The sequence below is a fragment of the Tupaia chinensis genome, unplaced genomic scaffold, assembly GCF_000334495.1.
Source record: "Tupaia chinensis unplaced genomic scaffold, TupChi_1.0 Scaffold000355_1, whole genome shotgun sequence".
Taxonomy (NCBI): Eukaryota; Metazoa; Chordata; class Mammalia; order Scandentia; family Tupaiidae; genus Tupaia; species Tupaia belangeri.
Window position 1 is genome coordinate 12,654,697 of NW_006159850.1, and position 23,977 is coordinate 12,678,673.

Consider the following 23,977-nt stretch of genomic DNA (forward strand, 5'->3'; position numbering starts at 1 on the left):
GTGCACCCATCACCTTCCTTATCTATCAGGTCATTGTTATTAGCTTATTGAATGTTCTAAGGATGCTGAACACCTTCCTTGTGGGGGTGGTTAGTCAAGGAGGTGAGTCAGGAAGAAAAATGGCATAGTGAATAATATTAACAGACTTATAAAACATGCAGGATGAGTTTCAAATGTTGAAGAGGTCTGTAGACATGGATACTGAGGGACCAGCACACAGCCAGATGTAGCTCTGCAAGAAAGACTTCACAGAGAATGTCAATCACTGATACAGAAAGAAGGGTATAAATTAAACCTCTTACCCCCCCAAAAAATATACATACCCTTTTTTTGGGGGGGAGAGGTTTTTGCTATAGGTGCATATGCGCTCACCAGAAAGAGACAAGAGACAGAGAGACAGAAAGCGAGTAATCACCTCCCATGGGGGATGGCCACAACGAAATCCCTTCTCCTCCATTCTCCTCTCGGGATCTTGGGCTCACACGCACATGTGCCTGGTGTGAGTTTTATGCCACGGGGTCTGGAACAGGAACCGCGGTCGACTACATGGGAGTCCAGCGACATAGCATTACGCTAACTACTGGTCCCCAAAAAGGTATATTTTTTAAAGGAAAAACTTTCCTTTTCAAGTAAAAACAAAGGCTGTGATTAGAAGAGGGAGCCAGGAGGCCATATAGATAAATGCTAAAATAAAATAACCATTAGAAAATTCTTGAAGCAAACATCCAGAAGTTCTGAACTGATTCGAGAGACCTTGGACGACTCTGCCTTTGAAGGTATGAAATGGGAGAACATTATGGAAACACTGAGTCAGTTCTCAGTCACAAATGTGTGAAAATAACACAATATACAGAGATCTTTGGCATTAGTAAAATCTAATTCTCTGTTACAGAATTGAAATAAAACCACAAAGTGGAAGGCTGGCCTAATAGTGCAACAGTTAAGCCCTGTGCAAAGGGAACCAGATCCCACATGACTGACCATGGTTGGAATCCCAGCATTGACAGTTTGAAATACACACTGGGTGTGACCAGCAGGTGGTGTGTGGTTAATGCACTGAACTTTCACATGGTCAACGACGGTTCGAGTCCTGAACCCGGCCGCTTGAAACTCATACTGGGTTTGTGTGTGTGTGTGTGTGTGTGTGTGTGTGTGTGTGTGTGTGTGTGTGCGCGCCCAAAATCGCTCACCAACTCAAAGGCATGGCTCCTGAGGGTCCCATAACATACAATGTCTTCCTTGTCTACTTAACTACTTTTTGGTGTCTTTTCCCAGTTTATCATGCCCGTTAGCTACTCTGATCTGCTTTGATAATGTGCACCCATCACCTTCCTTATCTATCAGGTCATTGTTATTAGCTTATTGAATGTTCTAAGGATGCTGAACACCTTCCTTGTGGGGGTGGTTAGTCAAGGAGGTGAGTCAGGAAGAAAAATGGCATAGTGAATAATATTAACAGACTTATAAAACATGCAGGATGAGTTTCAAATGTTGAAGAGGTCTGTAGACATGGATACTGAGGGACCAGCACACAGCCAGATGTAGCTCTGCAAGAAAGACTTCACAGAGAATGTCAATCACTGATACAGAAAGAAGGGTATAAATTAAACCTCTTACCCCCCCAAAAAATATACATACCCTTTTTTTGGGGGGGAGAGGTTTTTGCTATAGGTGCATATGCGCTCACCAGAAAGAGACAAGAGACAGAGAGACAGAAAGCGAGTAATCACCTCCCATGGGGGATGGCCACAACGAAATCCCTTCTCCTCCATTCTCCTCTCGGGATCTTGGGCTCACACGCACATGTGCCTGGTGTGAGTTTTATGCCACGGGGTCTGGAACAGGAACCGCGGTCGACTACATGGGAGTCCAGCGACATAGCATTACGCTAACTACTGGTCCCCAAAAAGGTATATTTTTTAAAGGAAAAACTTTCCTTTTCAAGTAAAAACAAAGGCTGTGATTAGAAGAGGGAGCCAGGAGGCCATATAGATAAATGCTAAAATAAAATAACCATTAGAAAATTCTTGAAGGAGGCCATATAGATAAATGCTAAAATAAAATAACCATTAGAAAATTCTTGAAGCAAACATCCAGAAGTTCTGAACTGATTCGAGAGACCTTGGACGACTCTGCCTTTGAAGGTATGAAATGGGAGAACATTATGGAAACACTGAGTCAGTTCTCAGTCACAAATGTGTGAAAATAACACAATATACAGAGATCTTTGGCATTAGTAAAATCTAATTCTCTGTTACAGAATTGAAATAAAACCACAAAGTGGAAGGCTGGCCTAATAGTGCAACAGTTAAGCCCTGTGCAAAGGGAACCAGATCCCACATGACTGACCATGGTTGGAATCCCAGCATTGACAGTTTGAAATACACACTGGGTGTGACCAGCAGGTGGTGTGTGGTTAATGCACTGAACTTTCACATGGTCAACGACGGTTCGAGTCCTGAACCCGGCCGCTTGAAACTCATACTGGGTTTGTGTGTGTGTGTGTGTGTGTGTGTGTGTGTGTGTGTGTGTGTGTGTGTGTGTGCGCGCCCAAAATCCTGAGAGGAGAATGGAAGAAAAGAAAGTGCAGCCTGGTGGGGGTGATCGCTCCCTTTTTGTCTCTCTGGTGAGCACACGCACCCTGTAGCAAACCGGCGATGTAACTTGTACCCAGTACAAAATAAGAGTGTTATGCAGTGATTCCCCTTCACTTCTGGAAGCGCTGGGGATCTGCGTCCTGTTCCAGTACCTATGCTCCTAGGGAGCACACTGGAAGCAACAGAAAATCTGGAGGCAAAGGAGCCAGGTCGTAGCCCAAGACCAGGTCCAGAACCTATTTATGTGCTTGGCTGGACTTCCTTATGAACCACACTGGGGTTAACAGTCGACACGTAAGCAGGTAGGGCAAGTTTTACAAACATTTCATTTTATCGACGTTAACACAGAAAACCACTACCACTAAGGACAGGATCGCGGGCGTAAAGCGAGGTCTTCAGTCCGCCGGCGGGCACGCCCCCACTGGCCCCGCCCCTCCCACAGCAAGTCCTTGCGATTGGTTCCTTTCCCTGCGCGGCCGGTTGCCGTGGAGACCACGGCGATGGCTACCAAGTGAAGTCAAACTTGGTTCGTCCCGCTCGAATTGCGAAGGGGTCGCGGCGCGCGGCGGTGCTGAGCGCGGCGTTTATGGCGCTGTACGAGCTCTTCTCTCACCCCGCGGAGCGCCGCTACCGCGCGGGGCTCTGCTCCAAGGCCGCAGTGTTCCTGCTGGTGGCGGCCGCGCTCACGTACATCCCGCCGCTGCTGGTGGCCTTCCGGAGTCACGGTGAGCCTTCCCCCGGCCTCTGCGCGTCCCAGCTCCCCTCGACGCGCTCGGTCCCGGGGCCTACCTGATAGCCTCCCCACCGCCCTCTTTATCTCAGGCTTTTGGCTGAAACGGAGCAGCTACGAGGAGCAGCCGACCGTGCGCTTCCGGCACCAGGTGCTGCTCGTGGCCTTGCTGGGACCCGAGCGCGGCGGGTTCCTCGCCTGGAGCACGTTCTCTGCTTTCAACCGGCTGCAGGGCGATCACCTGCGCGTCCCGTTCGTATCGGTGCGTGGTTCTCGCCGGGCCTCCGCGCCCGGGTACTGGCGTCAGGACGGGATGGGGCGCGGGCGAGTTAGCGTCTTGAGGCCTCGCAAGCGCAAGAGGTGGTATACACCGGCTCTTGGGCCTGCGCGCCTGTTTAATTTCCTGGGGTGTCAATCGTTTCATTCAGCTTCTCCCGGGCCTCCACCTCTCCCAAAAGTTAGCCACACCGTTGGCGTGTGTGTGCCGACACAGTGTCCAGGAGCCTGGGGACAGCCTTCTCACATCCGTTCTCCTGGCCTGATGGGAGGGTGGTTATGACAGTCCCTTTAGGATTTTGAAGCCCAGCAGCCACACTTTGGAGCTATTACTGTAGCCCCAAAATACTAGTATAGGGGAGACAAGCATTTAATTAAGTGATAAGTGGTGTTACCTTTGGGGGGAATATAGATTTCCCTAAAACCTGCAGTCAAGCTTGTACCCAATAAAAGATAAAGTGTACCAGAGAGGGCTGTGTAGAATCCCTCTCTGTCTCTAGAAGAGCTGCGGGATTTGTGTCTTGTTCCTGTGTCTGTCCTGCTATTGACTGCGTCAGTGCATCCTAACACCATACAAGCGGAAAGGGCAGGGATTTTAATGCAGACTTGACCCGAGGAAGCCAAGAGTGTGCCCATGTAAAACCGATACATACAAATTTGAAAACAAGTACATAAAATGGCATAGCACCTTTGAAAAATAGTTTGACAATTCTTGAAATAATTAAACAGAGTAGGGGCCAGCCAGTAGTGTTGTGGTTAAGGCAGCTGCATCCCACATGCCAACTACATTAGAATCCCAGACCTGGCAGCTTGAAGGACACACCAGGCACATATGTGTGCATGCCCAAAATCTCAAGAGAAGAATGGAGAAGGGATTGTGGTGTGGCCATCCCCTTGGGGGAATGGGGAGGGGGGTTTCTTACTTTCTGTCTCTCTCTGTCTTTCTCTCTATCTCTCTGTCAATGGACACATGCACTCTATAGCAAATATTTTTTTAAAAGAAGTTAAACACGGGGCCAGCAGTTAGCATAATGACTATGTCGCTGGACTCCCACATAGTCGACCGCGGTTCACGTCCCGGACCCGGTGACTTGAAACTCATGCCGGGCGCATGTGCGTGCGTGCCCAAGATCCCGAGAGGAGATTGGAGGAGAAGGGATTGCGGCGTGGCCATCCCCCCTGGGGGGTGATTTCTCGCTCTCTGTCTCTCTCTGTCTGTCTGGTGAGAGCACACGCCCTATAGCGGAAAAAAACTCTAAAAAAAAAAAAGAAGTTAAACAGTTACCATATGACCCACCCAGTATTTCCACTTCTAAGTCTTCAACAGAAGCAGAGACATATGTCTACACAAAAACTTGTGCAACAAAATTGATAGGAGTCTTATTCACAAAGCAAAAATGTAGAAATACCCCAGATGTCAATCATCTTATGGATGGATGAGCAAAATGTGGTATGTTCATACAGTGGAATATTATCCAGCCATTACAAGGAATAAAATCCTAATATATACACAAAGGTTTAATAAACCTTTAAAATATGCTGAGGGGCTAGCAGGTGGTGTGGTGGTTAAGGTGCTAGACTCCCACACATCCAACCTGCATTTCGAGTCCCAGACCTGGCAGCTTGAAAATCACACCAGCCACATGTGCACACATGCTCCAGATCCCAAGAGGGGAATGGAAGAGAGGGGACTGCCGCATGGCCATCCCTGCTGGGGTGTGATTTCTCACTTTCTCTCTCTCTGGCTCCCTGTCTCTCTCTGGTAATCATGCATACCCTGTGAGAAAAACCTAAAAAAACAAAGACAAAAAAATTATGCTAACTGAAAGAATCCACTAGGGGCCAGCAGTTAGTGTAATGCCTATGTCGCTGGACTCTCACATAGTTGACCACAGTTTGCGTCCTGGACCCAGTGCCTTAAAACTCACACCGGGTGCGTGTGCGTGGATGCCCAAGATCCCGAGAGGAGAATGGAGGAGAAGGGATTGCGGCGTGGCCATCCCCCCTGGGGGGTGATTTCTCGCTTTCTCTCTCTCTGTCTGTCTGGCAAGCGCACATGCCCTATAGCAAAAAACAAAACAAAACAAAAAAAACCTCTCCAAAAAAATAAAATAAAAAGAAAGAAAGAGTCCACTCACAGAATAGCATGTGTTGTATAATTCCATTTATACACAACGGCCACAGAGGAAGGAAGTGAAGAGGGGCTGCAAGGGGCTGAGAGAAGGAGGTGGTGGAGAGCTGGGACATGACTGTTAAGGGATATGGAATTTCTTTTATGGATGATGCATATGTTCTGAAACTGGAATTAGATTGTGGTGATGTTGCACAACTTTGAATATACTAAAGTCTACTGAATTATATTTTTGAAAGGGCAGATTTTTTTAAAGAATTATTTATTTAATTTTATTTATCCATTCATTTATTTTGATTTGACCAGAGAGAGAGAGAAACAGAGAGAGAGAGAGGAAGTGAGAAAACAAGCTACCAGGTCCGTGACTCAAACACTCCATGTTTGAGTGTTTAACACCTTAACCACCACCCCACCTGCTAGTCCACCAAAGGGTAGATTTTATGGTAGGTGAATTTTTTTGTCAATATTCAGAAAAACAGGTAATAGTCTGATAATACGTTTATAAACTATACTAGTAAAAATTACTATTGATTTACTCTGCCCCAGGTATGTGATAAGCATTTTTGTCATCAAATAATACATTTAAAGTTCTTTACATAGTATTGAGCCTATAATAATCACTTAGTAAATGTTAATTTTTTTAAATATGTTTTCTCTTGGACCAGCCCCATACCACAAATGGTTAAAGGAGCCAGATTTCACATGGCCAACCATGGTTCGAATCCTGGCTCAAGTGGCCTGAAAAACACACTGGGTGGCAGGGATGGAGCAGCAGGTGTCAAACTGTTTAAGGCACTGGACCCCCACATAGCTGACCACAGTTTGAGTCATGGATCTAGCAGCTTGAAAATCACACTGGGTGCATATGCATGCGTGTCCAAAATCCCAAGAGGAGAATGAAGGAGAAGGCATTGCAGCATGGCCATCCCCCGTGGAGGGTAATTTCTCACTTTCCCACTCTGTGTCCCTCTCGTCCCTCTCTGGCAGCAAGTATATATTCCCTGTAACAAAAACCTAAAAAAGGAAAATAAAAAAACATAACCAGTGCATGTGCATGCGTACACGCAAGCCCAAAAACCTGACAGGAAGGAGGCACAGAGAAAGGGAATTGCGGCATGACCACACCCATTGTGGAATGCTTTCTCTCTGGCAAGCTCATATACCTCTGGCAATTAAAAAATAATTAAAATTAAGGGACCAGCAAATGGTGTAATGGCTGTGTCACTGGACTCCCATGTAGTTGACTGTGGTTCGAGTCCCGGACCCTGTAGCTTAAAACAGACTAGGTGCATGTGCATACACATACGTGCCCCAAATCCCAAGAGGAGACTGGAGGAGAAGGGATTGCAGCGTGGCCATTCCCCTGGGAGGTGATTTCTCGCTTTCTGTCTGTCTGTCTCTGTCGTTCTGGTGAGCACACACACCCCATAGCAAAAACCGCTCAAAAAAATATTATATTGAGATCAACAGACGGCATAATGGTTACACTGCGACTGTGGTTCGAGTCCCGGACCCTGTAGCTTAAAACAGACTAGGTGCATGTGCATACACATACGTGCCCAAAATCCCAAGAGGAGACTGGAGGAGAAGGGATTGCAGCATGGCCATCCCTGCTGGGGTATGATTTCTGGTTTCCTGTCTCTCTGGTGAACATACACACCCTTTAGCAAAAATCTCTCTCAAAAAGAAAAAAAAAAAAGGACCAGCAGATGGTGTAATTGTTACGTCGCTGGACTCCCACATAGTCAACTGTGGTTCATGTACCAGACCCTACAGCTTCAAACTCATACCAGATGCATATGTGATCTCCAGAGAAGAATGGACCAAGATGCCAACAGGAGAATTGAGACAGGATTGGAGCATGGCCATCCCCCCTAGAGGGTGATTTCTTGCTCTCTCTGTCTGTGTCTCTGGTGAGCACATGTGCCCTATAGCAAAAACAAAACAAAAAAACACCTCCCTTTAAAAAAAGAAAAAGGGGGCCAGCAGGTAGCGTGGTGGTTAAGGATGCTGGACATTCTCACATGGCTGACTGCAGTTCAAGTCCCAGATCTGACTACGTGCTTTCTCACTTTCTCTCTCTTTCTGGTCAGATTTAAAGAAATAAAGAAATAAAGCTAAATAAAATAATTATATAGAGAGGGAGAGAAAGAGAGAGACCAGCAGATAGCATAACGATTACGTCGTTGGACTCTCTCTCGTAGTCGACTGGAGGCTTAAACTCACGCTGGGCGCATTTGGTCCTAAGAGGCGAATGGAGAAGGGATTGCAGAGTGGCCATCTCCCTGGGGGGTGATTTCTTGCTTTCTGTTTCTCTGTCTCTCTCTGTCTCTCTGGTAAGTGCATGTACTCTATAGCAAAACTCTGTAAAGAGAGATTTCTTTAATCATCACAGTTACCCTGTCAGGTGGAGGTTATACTGCCATTTTACAGATAAAGAAACAGGAAAATGATATAATTAGTCCTAGCTTTTGAATCAACAGTCCAGACCAGAACTCACTATTTCTTGTTCTGTATCTTGTTCTCTTAGTCCTTACTACAAACAATTCTTTTATTTTCTTACTCAACATAAAGCCAGACTGGTTTCAGTCTGCCTGGGAACCTGTCCAGGAAGCCTAGGAAGTAGTGGTTTTAGGTCACACTTGGACCAAATGCTGACAGGCAGTTTGCACTTGCCAATTTGGGAAAATGCACCAGGGGTCACAAACATCCTTGCTTCTGTTTGGGTCCGCTCACCATCAGCTCACCTTTCAACTCAGTCAGCGATGTCCATTCTAGAATTCCTATGTTTTTAATGCTTTCAAAGTCTAGTTTTTGTTGTTTTCAGTGAGAAAAAGAAAAGACTGAATGACCCTTTCCCTCAAGAGCCTAACTAATGCAGTTCTTTGAGGCATGTGTGCACCCGGAGGATACAGGCCGAAGGCAGGAGGGTGTGCTGGAGGAAGATGGAGAGTGTCATGGCCTTGCATCTTTGAAGTCGGAGTGCCCCCCCCTGCCGCAAGCAAGGGCCTTACATCAGCCCTCGGCAGGAAGCAGGCTGAGCAGGCTGCATGGTTCTCATTGCTGCCCTTGTGTGAACTTAAAAGTGCCGGCACCAGAGCTCGCAGGGGACATCAGCAACTTGAAAGAAAACCCACAAGACAGTGGTAAAACATTATTTTAACCCCTAGGAACTCAAGAGAGAACAGGGAAGGGGAAGTTCAAGAGGTATTTTGACATAGGCTAGCTCTACATAATCTCAAAGCCTAACAGCCTAGATCAGTAGATTTTAGTTCCCTTTATAGTTTTTTAAAACTTTATTTAGAATTTTATTATTATTATTATTATTATTATTTCATTTGACTAGGGAGAGGGAGAGAGGGAAAGTGAGGAAGTAAGCCGCCAGGTACGGGACTCAAACCACAGTTGCCCGTGTGGTATCCCAGTGCCTTAGCCACCACACCATCTGCCAGCACCATATGGATTGGTTTTCTATTTTTTTTCTTTATTCACATAGCACGTGAATGCACATGAAAGTGAGAGAGAGACATGAGTACACTCCACAGGAGCTGATCATACTTTGATCCCCTTCCAGTCCTCTAGCCTGTTGGATTTGAGACACTCTCTCGTGTGCATGGCATGTTGCAGGCTGACCGAGCCAGGGAATCAAACTGTGGTCAGCAAGTGGGATCTGGCTTCTTTTAGAGCAGCACTTTACCACTGCATCATGGAGTTGGCCTATGAGTTCTTATTTATTTATTTATTTTAGTATATGAGTTGTCTTTTTTTTCCTATTATTTATTTATTTATTTATTTGGGGGAGGTTTTTGCTATAGTGCATGTGCACTCGCCAGAAAGAGAGAGACAGACAGCGAGAAATCACCCCCTCAGCGGAGATGGCCACTCCGCAATCCTTTCTCCTCCATTCTCCTCTTGGGATCTTGGGCATGCACGCACACACGCCTGGCATGAGTTTAAGCCACCCAGTCTGGGACTCGAACCGTGGTTGACTATATGGGAGTTCAGCGACATAGCCATTACTCCAAGTGCTGATCCCAATATATGAGTTGTCTTTTAAAATGCCATATCCCCAAGGTACTGGATGGTATGAAGGACAAAACTATATGAGAAAGAATGGATATCAATGACTGAGTTAAAAAGTGATTCAAGCGTCAGGATGGGAAGAAATTTTAGGAATTCCTGGGTTAATTTATTTTGCTTATATTGTTCTATGTGAATACATACACTTGACATAAGAAGCTTTTATTTATTTATTTATTTTCGTATACCAGGGGGCTTGTGTGCTCACCAGAGAGAAGCAGAGGAAGAGATAGTGAGAAACTTACCCCATGAGGAATGGCCCTACCACAGTCTCCTCTCCCCTCTCTCCCCTCAGGATTTCTGGCATGCACGCACACACCCCTGGAGTGTCTCCCAAGTCACCGGGCGTGCCTTCCAAGCCACTGGGTCTAGAACTAGAGCCGCACAGTCAGTCACATGGGAAGGTCAGCTGCCTCAGTCACTGCACCGCAGGTAGCCTGAAAGCTCTTTCAATAAATATAAGATAGGGGCCAGACAGCACGTTGTAGCAGATACTTTCTGGGGCTGGGCCACATAGAAGGTTCCAGGTTCACATCCAGAGACTTCCTTGACTGGGTGTGGATTTCAGTCTGAGGAATCTGTTGTAGGTGTCTGTCTCTTTGTCTGTCTGTCTCTCTTTCTCTCTGTTTATCTCACTCATGAAAGGAAAAAAAAATAAGTTAACTTCTAAAAAAGAAGTGAAAAATATAAATAAGTGATTATAAAGTATGTGGCACAGTTTTTCTCTCTTACTGGTGTAGAATGAATAATGAGTATTTTATAATGGGTAGTATCTTAGATACATCAGACTACAAGTAGCAAGGGTTTAGTGATCTGGGAACCTTGATGTAGCTGACCCTACTTTGCTGGAGGTCACAGACTGGTTCCAAACAGTATTTTCAGCATAAAAAGAAAAAATAGAGCATACAATGATAACAAGTATATGGTAAAATGGACACTGATATGCACTAGGAAATTAACTTTTAGTAAAAGAATATGATTCTAGGGCCAGAAAGTCAGATTCCACATAGCAAACCATGTGTCATTCAAGTCCTGGGCCCGGCAGCCTGAACAAACATGGTAGGTGTGGGTAAATGTCCAGGGTCCTGACAGGGCGGAGAAATAGAGAAGGGATTGTGACATGATCGCATGCCATAGGGGGTGGTGGTTTCTTTCTTTCCTCTCTGTCTCTCTGGCAAATACACATGAATTCTAGGGGAAAATATTCTAAAAATTAAAATGTATGAAAACAGGGACCGACCGGCAGGTGGTATGATGGTTAGGGTTGCTGGATTCGCACGTAGCTGATTGCAGTTTGAGTCCCAGACCCGGGGGCTTGTTTTCTCACTTTCCCTTTCTCTTTTTCTCTGGTCAAATTAAAAAATAACAACAACAAATGGGAATTAAATAAATAAATATATTTTTTTAAGTGTGAAAATGAAACAGAAACCAAACAAAGTGACAACAAACCAACAGATACTGTAGAATCTCTGATGGGAAGAAAAAAATGTTGCCAGTCAGGGCACTCTTGAAACTGGCACTGAAATCACAGCAGCTCTTAGAGCCAGATGATGGGCTGTTTTAGTTTCTGTTTTCCTGGATGGAGCCTCCTGAATAATACAGGGAGCGTGATGTGCATTTTTGTCCCTGGTTCAGTAGTGCTGATTTCACATATATCTATAAAGGACTACCCTCTTTCTTTTAGATTGAAACTGATTTTTAGAACATCTTACATTTTTCATCCTTTCTTTACAGGTTACCTAGACCGCTTCTGAGTGAGAAAACTAGAAAGTTAGTAACTGCCACGAGCGAACGCCAGGCGGTGACACGTGTCAATTTTCCACAGAGCCCTGCTTTGCGGGGTGTCTGATGCCCTGCTCGGGGTCTCTGCTCACACTTGCTGGAATCAATCGTGGCAGATTTTAGTCCACAGCTCGCTTTCCCCAGATTTCTTTGTAAACTCTTCCTTTTCTCTATATTTCTTCGTAAACTCGTCAGCGTCCTTACAGAATTTTTTACCGTCCTTAGAGTGTTCTTCAGCTAGGTCAGCCCGGAGCGGGTACTTGGGCTGGGGGAGTTCACCAGTGCTATGAGGACTGGATTACTTGGTCGGTTTTGGTGGTTGGCTTCCAGTTTTCAGCACGAATTACTGGCAGACAGACCTGCCCCTTTCCATCGATGTTCGGATGATAGATCTTTGTTTTAAATGTGATCTTCGGTGGTTTGGATGGGTACTCTGCTGGAAAGTCAATTTCAATTCTGAAGGCCCGCTTGTCATATGGAGGGTTGTCCTTCATCAGCCTCCTGCTGGCCACCATCTTGGATCTGGTGCTACTCAAGGGCTATCCTTTTAACCACTACAAATCTTTGGAATTACAGTTTTTATGAGCTGTTGTGGAGAGTGCACTGAATCAGAAGTCAGCAAATCTGGGTTCCTCGTCTCAGTTCTGCCATTGGTTCCATGTCCGCTCTCAGCTTCAGTTTATCTCTACAGGCGTGATAGTACCGGCCTCTCCCCTGGGATATGTGAAGATCAGATGGGGTAATCTCTGGTTATAAAAGTTGTCCTAAATCTTATATATACCACAAAAACATGAGGTGGTGATGTGGTTTCTGAACTCCTTGGCCAGGCACAAGCTAGGAATTACGGAGTTACCTGGACTCGTGTTAAGGAAGCCGTAGCCTTTGCATGCATGCCTTTATAGCTGGGGCACATGCATGAAGTCTACTTCTGACTAAATGAAACTAAATAATTGATTTCGTCAAAGGCCTGTGTGATAACACAGATATGTAGCCACTTTTTCCTGCCATGTGAGGGCGAAATGTCTGGCAGCAGGCCATTTGTGGGAGCCTCGGCATCTGTCCTGTTAGGTACCCCCCAGGGCTCTGGGCCCTGTTATGTCCTCATTTGCATTCAGAGTACGTGTTTTGTTGTTGTTGTCGTTTTGCCATAGAACCCCTGCACTCACCAGAGATAGAGGGAAAGTGAGAAATCATCCCCCAGGGGATGGCCACACCACAATCCTTTCTCCTCCTGGGATTTTTGGGCATACACACACATACCCAGCGTGATTTTCTACTGCCGGGTCCAGAACTCGAACCATGGTTGGCCATGTGGGAGTCCAGCACCTTCACCACCACTCAACCCACAGGCCCCCAGAGCACATTCGCTTAATCAGCCTAGATTACCCTTCCCCAGACGTCCCTGTGCCTTCTCACGCCTCTGCATTGAGGTCTCAGGCAAGTCAGGTCATTCTGAATGTTCTCTGTAAAAATGGCTGTTAAATTCTAGCCTCCTCACTCTGCGATTTCAGTCTGCTTTGTTTTCTTTGTGACACTCATCACTACCTGATATCGTGACACAGGCTTTTGTCTATCAATTTGTTTTCCTCCTGCACAGCTGGCACCTAAGCTCCATGCTGGGGACCTTGTCTGTTTTCTTTACCGTTATAGTCTTGGCCCCAAACTCGGTGCCACACACATTGTAGGTCCCCAGGGAACACTCAACAAATAGGTCAATGAGCGAATTTAACATGTAGGCTCTAGTGACAGTGCTATACCAGCGCTCTCTCCTCTGTAAACTTGGCGTGAAAGTGTGCACATGAGCAAATATGTGAACTTGGACTCTGGGCCCTACCATTTTGCAAAAAAGAGTTGGGCCCTACTCTTTGGCCTGGTGGTTAAGGCAGCCAGATCTCACATGGCCAACTGTGGGTTGGAGTCCTGAACCCGGTGGCTTGAGAAACAGGCTGTGTGCGTGCTTATGTGTGTATGTGTGTATGTCCAAAAGAAGGGAGAGATGGAGAAGAAGAGACTGTGGTGTGACCATTCCCCATGAATGTTGGGGAGTGCTTTATCCTTTCCCTGTCTGGCAAGTGCTTATACCCTCTAGCAAAAAAAAAAAAATTTTTTTTAATATTTAAAAAGATTAGTCCCAGGACCAGCAAATGGCATAATGGCTTCATCACTGGATTCCCCTGTAGTCGACAGCAGTTCGAGTCCCAGACCCGCTGGCTTAAGCTCATGCTGTGTACATGTGCGTGCTTGCCCAAGATCCCGAGAGGAGAATGGAGGAGAAGGGATTGTGATGTGGCCATCCCCCCCTGGGGGGTGATTTCTCGCTTTCTGTCTCTCTGTCTTTCTGGCGAGCACATGTGCCCTATAGCAAAAACCTTTCCAAAAAAAGATTAGTCCCACCCAATATCTGCTCTTCAAATTTTTTCTTTTAGGTCTAGACATTTTTGTCCTGGAGAGAGGACTTAATTTGAAGTCAAAGGCTTGCTCTCACATCCTGTCTGTACCATTGCCAACTGTACTGAAAAAGTCCCTAACTGCCCACCTCTTGATTTTCTCATCTCTACAGTGGGCATAATGCTTGCTCTGCCTGTCTTAAGCTTTCCATTTACTACAAAGACCAAATGAAATTACTTTTTTTTTTTTTTTTTTGGAGAGATTTTTGCTATAGGGCTCTTGCGCTTGCCAGACAGACAGAGACATAGAGACAGAAAGCGAGAAATCACCCCCCAGGGGGGATGGTCATGCCGCAATCCCTTCTCCTCCATTCTCCTCTCGGGATCTTGGGCATGCATGCACACGTGCCTGGCGTGAGTTTTAAGCCACCATGTCCGGGAATCAAACCGCGGTCGACTATGTCGGAGTCCAGCGACATAGCCACTACACTAACTGCTGGTTCCCAAAATGAAATTACTTTCTCTCCCACGCTCCATTGGAGTCTGAACTCTTCTGGCAGTTCTCCCCGGCCACTCTCCTCTCTTGCAAGTTGAGAGCTTTGATCCTTATCTTTCTGTCTAACCATAGAGATCCAGAAGGCATAGATCCGTTACAGAGAGTTAACCCAACATTGGCTTCCAAGTCTTCCCAGGTCCCGACTGAAGGGCATTCACGAGAGGACAAGGCAGCCTCTTTTCCATCACGGCCACATTACTGCCTCAGTCACTTGATCGTCAGCTGTGGTAGCCGGTACCCCTCCCTTCCACCTGCAAAGCTGATGAAACAGGACAGGGAGAAGACTATCCGACAGAGGGAAGGTAGGGTTCTCCACAACAAGGCCTAGGATAAGGACTTCATTGTCTAGGAGGAAAAAAAAACTATCGAAAGCTTCTGAAAACAGGTATGTTCATCCCAAATGAACTTATTAGCCCGAAAGAGAACAAAAAAGAAATCTCTTCCTCACATAATGGTAGCGATGGAAAACAAAATGGGTCAAGTGACTGGGGGATTCAGGTGGGCACGCTGATAGATCTTTGCAGGATCCCTCCAGGACCCTGCAGTGTGGAGGGATCCAGTGTAGCATCAGGATCCAGGGTCGTGCCAAGGAGTCCTGTCAGCAGTGACCTCATTTCAGAGTCCGTCCCGGGTCATTTTAGGATGGCTCTGAGGCAAGGCTGTGGGTGTGGGGCTGCATACCAAGCTCTCCCTAAGTTGCCTACATTATGATTTAGAAGCTGTCATTTGCCCTTTTCCCTCCTCAGATCTCTGTTTCCCTTACTTTCCTGTCTGTGATTTCTAAGATGCCCGTGGTGTTAATGCCTCGGTGGTGGTTTACTTAGCTTCCTCTTTCATCTTATTGATCGGTGCTTAAAGACGCACAGGCTTTAAGGCTCTGGAATGAGTAAAGATGAGGTCCAGCATCAGGAATCTGAAGCAAAGGCATTCGTGGTTTAAGGATGTATAAATAGTGTTTGTGATTTTCTCTTGAGTTTGGGGGATGCATAATGGTTAAGATTTTGGTTTTAAAAAGCTGACTTTTAGAGAAGTAGGCTTCAGTTCTGGTATGTTATTTAAATTTTTCATACAAATTCAGGGTTGTTTTTTTTTTTTTAGTGGCTTTTTTTTTTTTTTAGAGAGAGGTTTTTGCTATAGGGCACGTGTGCTGGCCAGACAGAGAGAGACAGAGAGACAGAAAGTGAGAAATCACTCCCCAGGGGGGATGGCCATGCCGCAATCCCTTCTCCTCCATTCTTCTCTCGGGATCTTGGGCACACACGCACACGCACCCGGCACCGGGTCTGGGAAGCGAACCACAGTCAACTACATGGGAGTCCAGCGACATCGCCATTACGCTAACTGCTGGTCCTTTTAGTGGCTTTTGACTTAGGGCACATGTGCGCCAGAGAGAAGAGAGACAAAGACAGTGGAAGGGAAAGTGAGAAATCAACCCCTAGGGGGATGGTCATGCCTCAGTCCTTTCTCCTCCATTCTCCTCCCAGGACCTTAGGAACACATGCACACACACCCAGTGTGATTTTCAAGCCATCAGGTTGAGGACTTGAACCATGGTCAGCCATGTGAGAGTCCAGTGACATAACTGCTATACCATCTGCTGGTCCAAGGTATATTTATTTATTTTTAAGAATGTTTTTTTTTAACTTTATTTATTATTATTATTTTCCAGTTTGATTGAAAAGAGACAGAGAAAGAAAGAGAGGGAAAGTGAGAAAGCAAGCCACCAGGTCCAGAACTCGAACCACCTTCGGCCATATAGGGGTCCTGCGCCTTTAACCACCACGCCACCTGTCAGGCTTGGCATATTAATTTTTTTAAAAAAAGAAGAAAACACCAGTAACCAAACAAAAAATCACACGCTAGACTCATGTACATGTATGGATGCCAAAAATCCCGAGAGGAGAAATGGAGGAAAAGGAATTGCAACGTGGCCACCCCCAGGAAGTGATTCTCTCTCTCTCCCTCTTCCTCTCTCTCTTTCTCTCTCTCATGCATGCTCCCTATAGCAAACTAAAAACAAACAAACAAGATCAAATGTGACTGCTGAAGGAGACAGATGCCATCCAGATGTTGAAGGCTGTAGCTGCCACTCCAAGTTCCTGTTCCATTCAGCCCGTGAACATCCCAGAGGCACAAGTGTGACGTTCGGAGCCATGCGTGTTATGTCTCGCCTCAGTCTTTTTCTTTTGTTTAATTGGAAGAGAGAATGCCCGGGTGCAGCAGGACAGTGGGTCCTTGTGTATATACAGCTGTGATGTGGTACTTCCTAGATTCATTAAGGGCCATGGCTTCTTTGGGTTCCCCAGTCTAGAGAAGAAGACAGGAACCAGGATGGGAAGATGGACGTGCTACGTTTCAGACTGGAGCTTCCCCTGCAGTCCACGGAGCACGTCCTCGGCGTGCAGCTGATCTTGACTTTCTCCTACCAGTTGCACGTGAGTCAGTCCCGGAGGGAGGCCCATCCTCTCCCTTTTGTCTTTTAGCAAAACAGAGCCCTCTTTCTGGTTTCCAGGAAACCCACACTGTAGGAGTCTCTTTTCTAGGATATAATGGGGGATTTAACTCAGGCAAATCAGATTTTTTTCACAAGGGCAATATTAACGTAGATGAATTAATAGCTCAGAAAGGGCCCAGGCCCACAAGGCAGGGGTTAAATGCTGTTCAGAAGAAGCCAGACCCCACGTGGCTGACCAGGGTTGGAGCCCCCACCCCCACCCCACTCCCCTCAGCAACTACTGGGCACGGATCCTGGCGGGATGGAGAATTAAAGGAAAAAAGTACTGTGACATGACCAGGCCGCATTAGGAGGTGCGGTCTCACGCTCTCTCACTCTTCCTCTTTTAGATATGTATGTGCCCTCTGCCATTAAAAAAAATAATAGTTGCTTAGAGAGTTTGGATGGTGTGCTTCCTGCCTGACCAAACCAGGTATCAGAGGGCCCATTCACCACAGACGTAACTGCTAGATTAGAACCCAGAGCCTTGCAGACTTAAGGGCAGACTTATTGTCTCTCCTGATGATTCCAGAGGATGTCAACATTCGTGATGCAAAGCATGGCGTTTCTCCAGTCCTCCTTTGCTGTTCCCGGGGCCCGGTTATATGTGAACGGAGACCTGAGGCTACAGCAGAAGCAGCCTCTAAGCTACAGGGGCCTGGACGTCCGGTACAACGTAAGGGCACTTCCTGCCGTCCCTCTCCTTTATCCTGTGCGCTGTTTTCCGCGTTATCTGAGGAAGGGGAAATGATAGTAATTACAGCTTTTCTCTAGATGAGGGCTTTTGAGGAATTCTTGCTATGAGTCCTTTCAAAATACTGAGAAGTGTTTACATCTAGAAGGAATGTCTAGGTCTTTGACTTTATCAAATAACTCATCTGTTTATTGTTTTTGGATACACACACACACACGCAGTATATTCCAAGTGGTCATGCAAAATGTTCATATTCAGCATTTCAGCATTTCCTGCCAGCCCCTATCTCTTTTTATTTCTACAACTAAAAGAGATTTTAAAAAATTAGCCTCAGGGTGGGCAGGTGGTGTGGTGGTTAAGACGCTGGACTACCACATGTCTGACCCCGGTTTGAGTCATGGACCCAGTGGTAGCTTGAAAATCACATTGGGTGCATGTGTGCCCGAAGTCCTGAGAAGAGAATGGTAGAGAAGGGACTGCACTGTGGCCATTCCCCCAAGGGGTGATTTCTCACTTTCCTCTTTATAACACTCTTTGTCTCTGAGTAAGTGCACATACCCTGTAGCAAAAAATAAAAACAATAACAACTCCCCCCCCCAAAAAAAAGACTAGCTTCTAGAAAAAAGGAAGAAGAAGAGAAAACAGTTGGAAATATGGTCTACTTTAAAAATTAAAGGAACTGGCCAGCAGGTGGCTTGCTGGTTAAGGTGCTGGACTTCCACATGGCAGACCATGGTTCGGTTCCAAACCCAGCAGCTTGAAAATCACACTGGCATGTGTGCATTTGTGCCCAAAATCCGGAGAGGAGAATGGAGAAGAAAGGATTCTGGCAGGGCCATCACCCCTGTGAGGTGATTTCTCACTTTGCCTCTCTTTTGTGAGCACACTCACCACATAAGGGGGGAAAAAAAAGCAATTATTTCTCCCATTGGAACAGAAGTGGGTATTTTATAAATAGTTTAAAGTCTTTCACCTGGGAGAGTGATAAACACACCAGGCTTGTGCCCATGCTTACATGCCTATCCCAAATCCCATGGGATACAGAAATGAAGAAGGGATTGTAGTGTGGCCACACTCCACTGGGGAATGCTTTCTTCCCCTCCCTCTTTTTGTCTCTCTGATGAACACACATACCCTCTGGTATAATAAAAACTCTTTATTACTACTGTTAATTAATTTATTTTAGAGGTTTTTTTAAAGAGGTTTTTGCCTTACGGCACATGTGCTCACCCAAGAGAGATAGACAGAGACAGTAAGAGGGAGAGTGAAAAATCACCCCCCAGGGTGGGTGGATGGCCATATCGTGGTCCCTTCTCATCCATTCTCCTCTTGAGATCTTGGACACACACACACATATGCACCCAGTGTGAGTTTCAAGTCACCGGGTCTAGGACTCGAACTGCAGTTGGCCTTGTTGCAGTCCAGTGACGTAACCACTATGCCATCTTCTGTCCCCAATAAAAACTCTTTAAAAGGTGGATATTAACCTCTTGTTTCCTTCCTCACAAAGGGAAGGAAATGGAGAGTAAATGGACTTAAGTTGTTGCAAGAGAGTTTATTCATTCTTGAAGATTACTGATTCCAGAGTAGGCCACCAAGAACAAAAGGGAGGTCCTTGGGACAGCCTGGGGGGCAGGCGCATAGGCAGAAGACAGAGAAGCCTCCTGGGTGCTCCTGGGTGCTCACACCGTGACTCCGGCTGTCTCCCAGGTGTCTGTGATCGATGGGACCAGCCCTTTTGCCCAGGACTACGACCTCACGCGCATTGTTGCAGCCTACGAGGAAAGGAATGGTGAGTCCCGGCTAAGGTCATTCCGCTGCTGCTCAAGGACTGTCCTGGCCAGCAGGGACAGTGAGGGCAAGTGGCCTGGAACCCTTGTCATGATGAAAACACTAAAACAAGTGAATGCTCCGTGATGGGAGGCAAATGCGTACTCAGGATTTGTCCCTTTTGTCTGTACCCCCTACCCGCCCAGTACTCCTGTCCAGCTAGTTAGTGATTACTAGCTGCCATATTTATTTCAGCACTGGCTTGCCGGGTTTCCTTTTCTTTGGTTCTCCTGATACAAGCCCAATTGAATCATCTTTCATCCCACACCTTTTAAAGGAGCCACAGACAAGTTACTATTCACCTTTTTCCATCAGAAATAGAGAATGTGGCCCAACAGCAGCAGTTCCTCCTGGTTGATACTGCTAGGCTGCAGGCTGGGGCACGGAAGGCCTGGACTTAGTTTCTGGACTACTCTAAAAGTCAGGCTCAGTGGCGTGTGCCTGGAGCCCCAGCTACTCAGGAGGCTGAGGCTAGAGACACAGCGAGACCCTGTCTTTAAAAAAAATATAGAAAGAAATAGGGACGGAGAGTGGTTCACCTCATACTGTCAGTTCTGCAGGAGAACAGAAAGGCCAGGGTTCGGTCTGGAGGGCAGAGTGTTCATTTCTTGCAGAGGAGGCTCTTGGGCCATCTGTCTGCTGAACTCAGCATGTTTGGCTGGTCAGTGGTCTGAGGTATTCTCTAAAGGCATCAAAAGTGTTACTTGGCCATCAGGCATTTTGGATACTGTCCATGGACATTTTGCATGTGGGGAGCAGCAATTCCAGTATTTCTTACTGATTTTATGTAATACACTAGCAGAGCTATTGCACTAGTAAAGATAAATGTTAAAGCTAAAAAACATAAGCTAAAAAGGTAACCTTGAGCCAGTAGGTGGAGCAGAGTTAAGGCCGCTGGATCGCCTGTGGCCAACTGCACTGTTTGAGTCCTGGACCTAGTGTCTTGAGAAATATGTAGGCACATGTGCCTGCAGGCCTAAAATCCTGAGAGGAGTAATGGAGAAGAAGAAATTGTGGTGTGGCCATGGGAATGGGGGATTTTCTCACTCTCCACTTCTCTGTCTCTCTCCACTGAGTGTACATGCCCAGAGCAAACGAAAATTAATTAATTAAATTTAGTGGTAACCTTTTCTCAATACTTTCATTCCTTATACATATGCAGATTTTTTATGCCACAGATTTTTTTATGCATGCTGGAGAGAGAAAGAAGGAGAGGAGATGGGAGAAAAGAGAAGAAAAGGGAGAGAGGGAAGAGGAGAAAGAAGGTATTCCCCTCAAAGGGCCTGGTCATCCCCAAATTCTTTTTCCTACAATTCTTCATCCTGTCAGGATCCTGGGCCGATGCTTATGTGCCGCATGTGTTATTTTCAAGCTGCAGGGCCAGGACTCAAATCCTGCTGGCCATGTGGATTCTGGCTCGTTCTGTACAGTGCTTAATCACTGGCCCTGCATATGCAGATTTTTTTATACAGCTATTATCATAGTGTAAAAATACAGTCCAAATTATTTATTTAACTCTGTAATATTAATATTTCCACATACTGCTACAAATTTCTAATTTAAATTAGTTTTAGTGGAAGCATAGTATCCCTTCAGGTGGCCAGTCAGCAGTTTTAGAACACAGTTTCCAAGATTTGTTTTATTTGCAGACAGGTTCTTACAGTGTTTCCATAATTCTGCCCCAGTCTCTCAGCTAGAACTCTAGGCACATGCCACCAGGCCTGGCTTTTTCCGACACGTTTTACCATGTTGCCCAGGCCAGACTCAAGCTCACCATCCTCCTGCCTCAGCCTCCCCAGTTGCTAGGCTTATTGTAAAGATAACAGAGTTATACCATGGGACCTGGCCTTTAAGTTGGGCCTGGCATCAAACTTGGGCCTCCCATACACAGAGTGTCTTAGTGGCTTGATCTGCAGAGGCTTGGCCATGTTTCCAGGCTGGCTTTTTTTTTTTTTTTTTTAGAATTTTTTTTTTTAATTTTTTTTCTTTTTGTTTTCAGAGGGTTTGGCATTTTTTCAGGTTTGCTTTTTTTTTTTTTTTTTTTAAGAATTATTTTATTTAACTTTATTTACTTTCTTTTTTTTTTTTTAATTTGACCAGAGAGAGACAGAGAGAGAGAGAATGTGAGAAAGCAAACTGCCAGGTCTGGGACTTGAACCGTGGTCAGCCATGTGGGAATCCAGCATCCTTAACCACCACACCACCTGCCAGCCCTGTCCAGGTTGTTGATGTATTTTTACAAAAATATTTCGACTATTTTAACATAATATTTGAGCAACTTTACACATGCAATTTCTCTTTCCTTTTAAATCATTTGAGTTTTGAAATACAAAGCAGGACTCTAAGAATGTTTTTTAGCTCTTCTTCAGCAAAGGGCCACCCTGGGTTAATGGCCAATGATTGTCTTGCAGTCACCACCATCCTGAGTGGCCCCACTCCCATCTGGCTGGGGGGTAGGGCCGCTGAAGCTCCATTTGTGATTGATGCTGTCATCCGGTACCCCGTGGAAGTCATTTCATATCCTTTCTGTGAGAGAGCCGATGGGAGCTCAGTTTCCAAAAAGAGAGAAGGGTACCTCAGTTGTCCCGACTAGAAACGGGGAGAGTCTCCGCTGCACATGGCTACTACACTGCAGCCCCACACAGACAACCGGATCTGTCTATGGTTCACACTGGGGAAAAATTCATTTCCTGTCCACATGTCTTCCTGAGCAATTCTTCTACTCAGAATCATCCATATTTATGTCTTCATAATCTTTTATTATCCCCTTTGTTTTAAGGGTATTTGAAACATCCTTGCCATTTCCTTTCTGAACTAAATAATAACCTGGGTTTAACTTTCACTTACAGTACGTTGTTTGTGACTCCTTAACTGTCCGTACTTATCAGCCAGGATTCTGGGAGATGATAAAGTTCGCCTGGGTCCAGTACGTCAGTATCCTGCTTATCTTCCTCTGGGTGTTTGAGAGAATCAAAATATTCGTATTTCAGAATCAGGTGGTGACCACAGTCCCCGTAGCAGCAGTGGCCCAGGGACATACATGTAAGGAACACTTATCATGAGAGGACCTGTACTGAAGACCCGCAGGCCCTTGGCCACCTGGCTCCTGTCTTCTGAGAACCGCCATCGGACAGGCTTCCGAGAAGGGCCCAGTGGACACCTGCAGCTTGTGTGTTTCCCCCCTCAGAGACAAAGAGCCATTCTTTCCCATTTTGCTCTACGCTAACTCCGTATCTGCCGAGTACCTGCGGAATCATCAGGACTAGTTTGTGGAAGGTCTGAGAGTTCCTACAAGCTGTAGTTGGTTTTTGCTTCCTCTTGTTTTTGTTTTCTGCCTTACACTTGAATTCTAGGAGACAATTAGAATCAATTTAGACGACTTGGAGACTGTCTCCTCTGGTCAAGCAAAACCTTTTCCTGTCTGGAACTGAGCAGCGCTATGCATCTCTTCCCGGGACTGTCAACCACGTTTTACTCTTTTCAGTACTCTCTTGTGATAGATATGCAGATCACTAGCACTTTCCACCCATGCAGAGCTTTGAATTCCAGGATGGAGGCCTTCAGCTGGAGGACCGAAGCGAGCAGGACACAAGCACCAGAGCCGCTGGAGCATGTGCGCGTGAGGCTAGGAGGCTTCAGGACACCAAGACTGTCCACCTGGCCTCAGTCTAACACAGTCGCCTGTCATGAGCTCTGCTGGACGGCCTTTCTCCCCGTGCCACTGTGGCTGGCTCCGTGCCCTGCCTTTTGCCCTGTCTGCGCCCCTGGAACGGCAGGCTGAAGTCAGAGTGCTGCTTATTCACTCCCCCAGCACGAGTGGGGGAAGTGAGGATGGTCACAACAGGTTCTTTCTCTCTGGCCCTCACCCAACAGCCTGGACACTCGCCACTGCTCCTCCTCGACAGCCCTCCCCCTTCTGAAAAGGACACGAGTGACAGAGGAGCTGTTGTTGGCGTTGGCTCCCACTGCCTGACGACTGTGCAGTTTATTTGGAAAGCTAGCGGGAAGCCCAGCTACTTGCATTTCCCTTGTCTAAGGAACAGGGTGCCCATCAGAGCAGGCAGCTTTTCTTTCTTTCTTTCTTTTTTTTTTTTTTAAAGCGATTTTTGCCTCAGGGCACGTGCGCTTGCTTGCTGGAGAGAGACAAAGATGAGACAGTTAGAAGGAAAGTGAGAAATCCTCCAGGGGAGATGGCTGCCGCAGTCCTTTCCCCATTCTCCTTCTGGGATCTTGGGCATGCACATACATGCACACGCACACACATACCTGGTGTGAGTTTCAAGCCACCAGGTCCAGGACTCAAACTGATTGACCATGTGGGAGTCCAGCAACGTAAGTACTACGCCATTTGCTGGCCCCAGATCAAGCAGCTTTGGGGAACACATCAGGATCAGCAAGGGAGTACAGAGGCTGCTTGTCC

At 46.3% G+C, this 23,977-nt stretch overlaps 1 protein-coding gene and 1 pseudogene across 1 annotated transcript; one reads left to right on the top strand and one right to left on the bottom strand.

The window, feature by feature from the left end:
- The first annotated feature begins 3,089 nt into the window (after positions 1-3,089).
- Positions 3,090-23,696, top strand: TMEM231 (transmembrane protein 231). The gene is made up of 7 exons (XM_006152630.3): positions 3,090-3,322; positions 3,420-3,589; positions 16,846-16,974; positions 17,566-17,709; positions 19,438-19,519; positions 21,969-22,074; positions 22,439-23,696. Exons 1-7 carry the CDS (start codon positions 3,184-3,186, stop codon positions 22,617-22,619), a joined length of 951 nt encoding a protein of 316 aa, XP_006152692.1. The 5' UTR covers positions 3,090-3,183; the 3' UTR covers positions 22,620-23,696.
- On the bottom strand, positions 11,700-12,403 carry LOC106735310 (ubiquitin-conjugating enzyme E2 L3 pseudogene; annotated as a pseudogene).
- Positions 23,697-23,977: the final 281 nt, after the last annotated feature.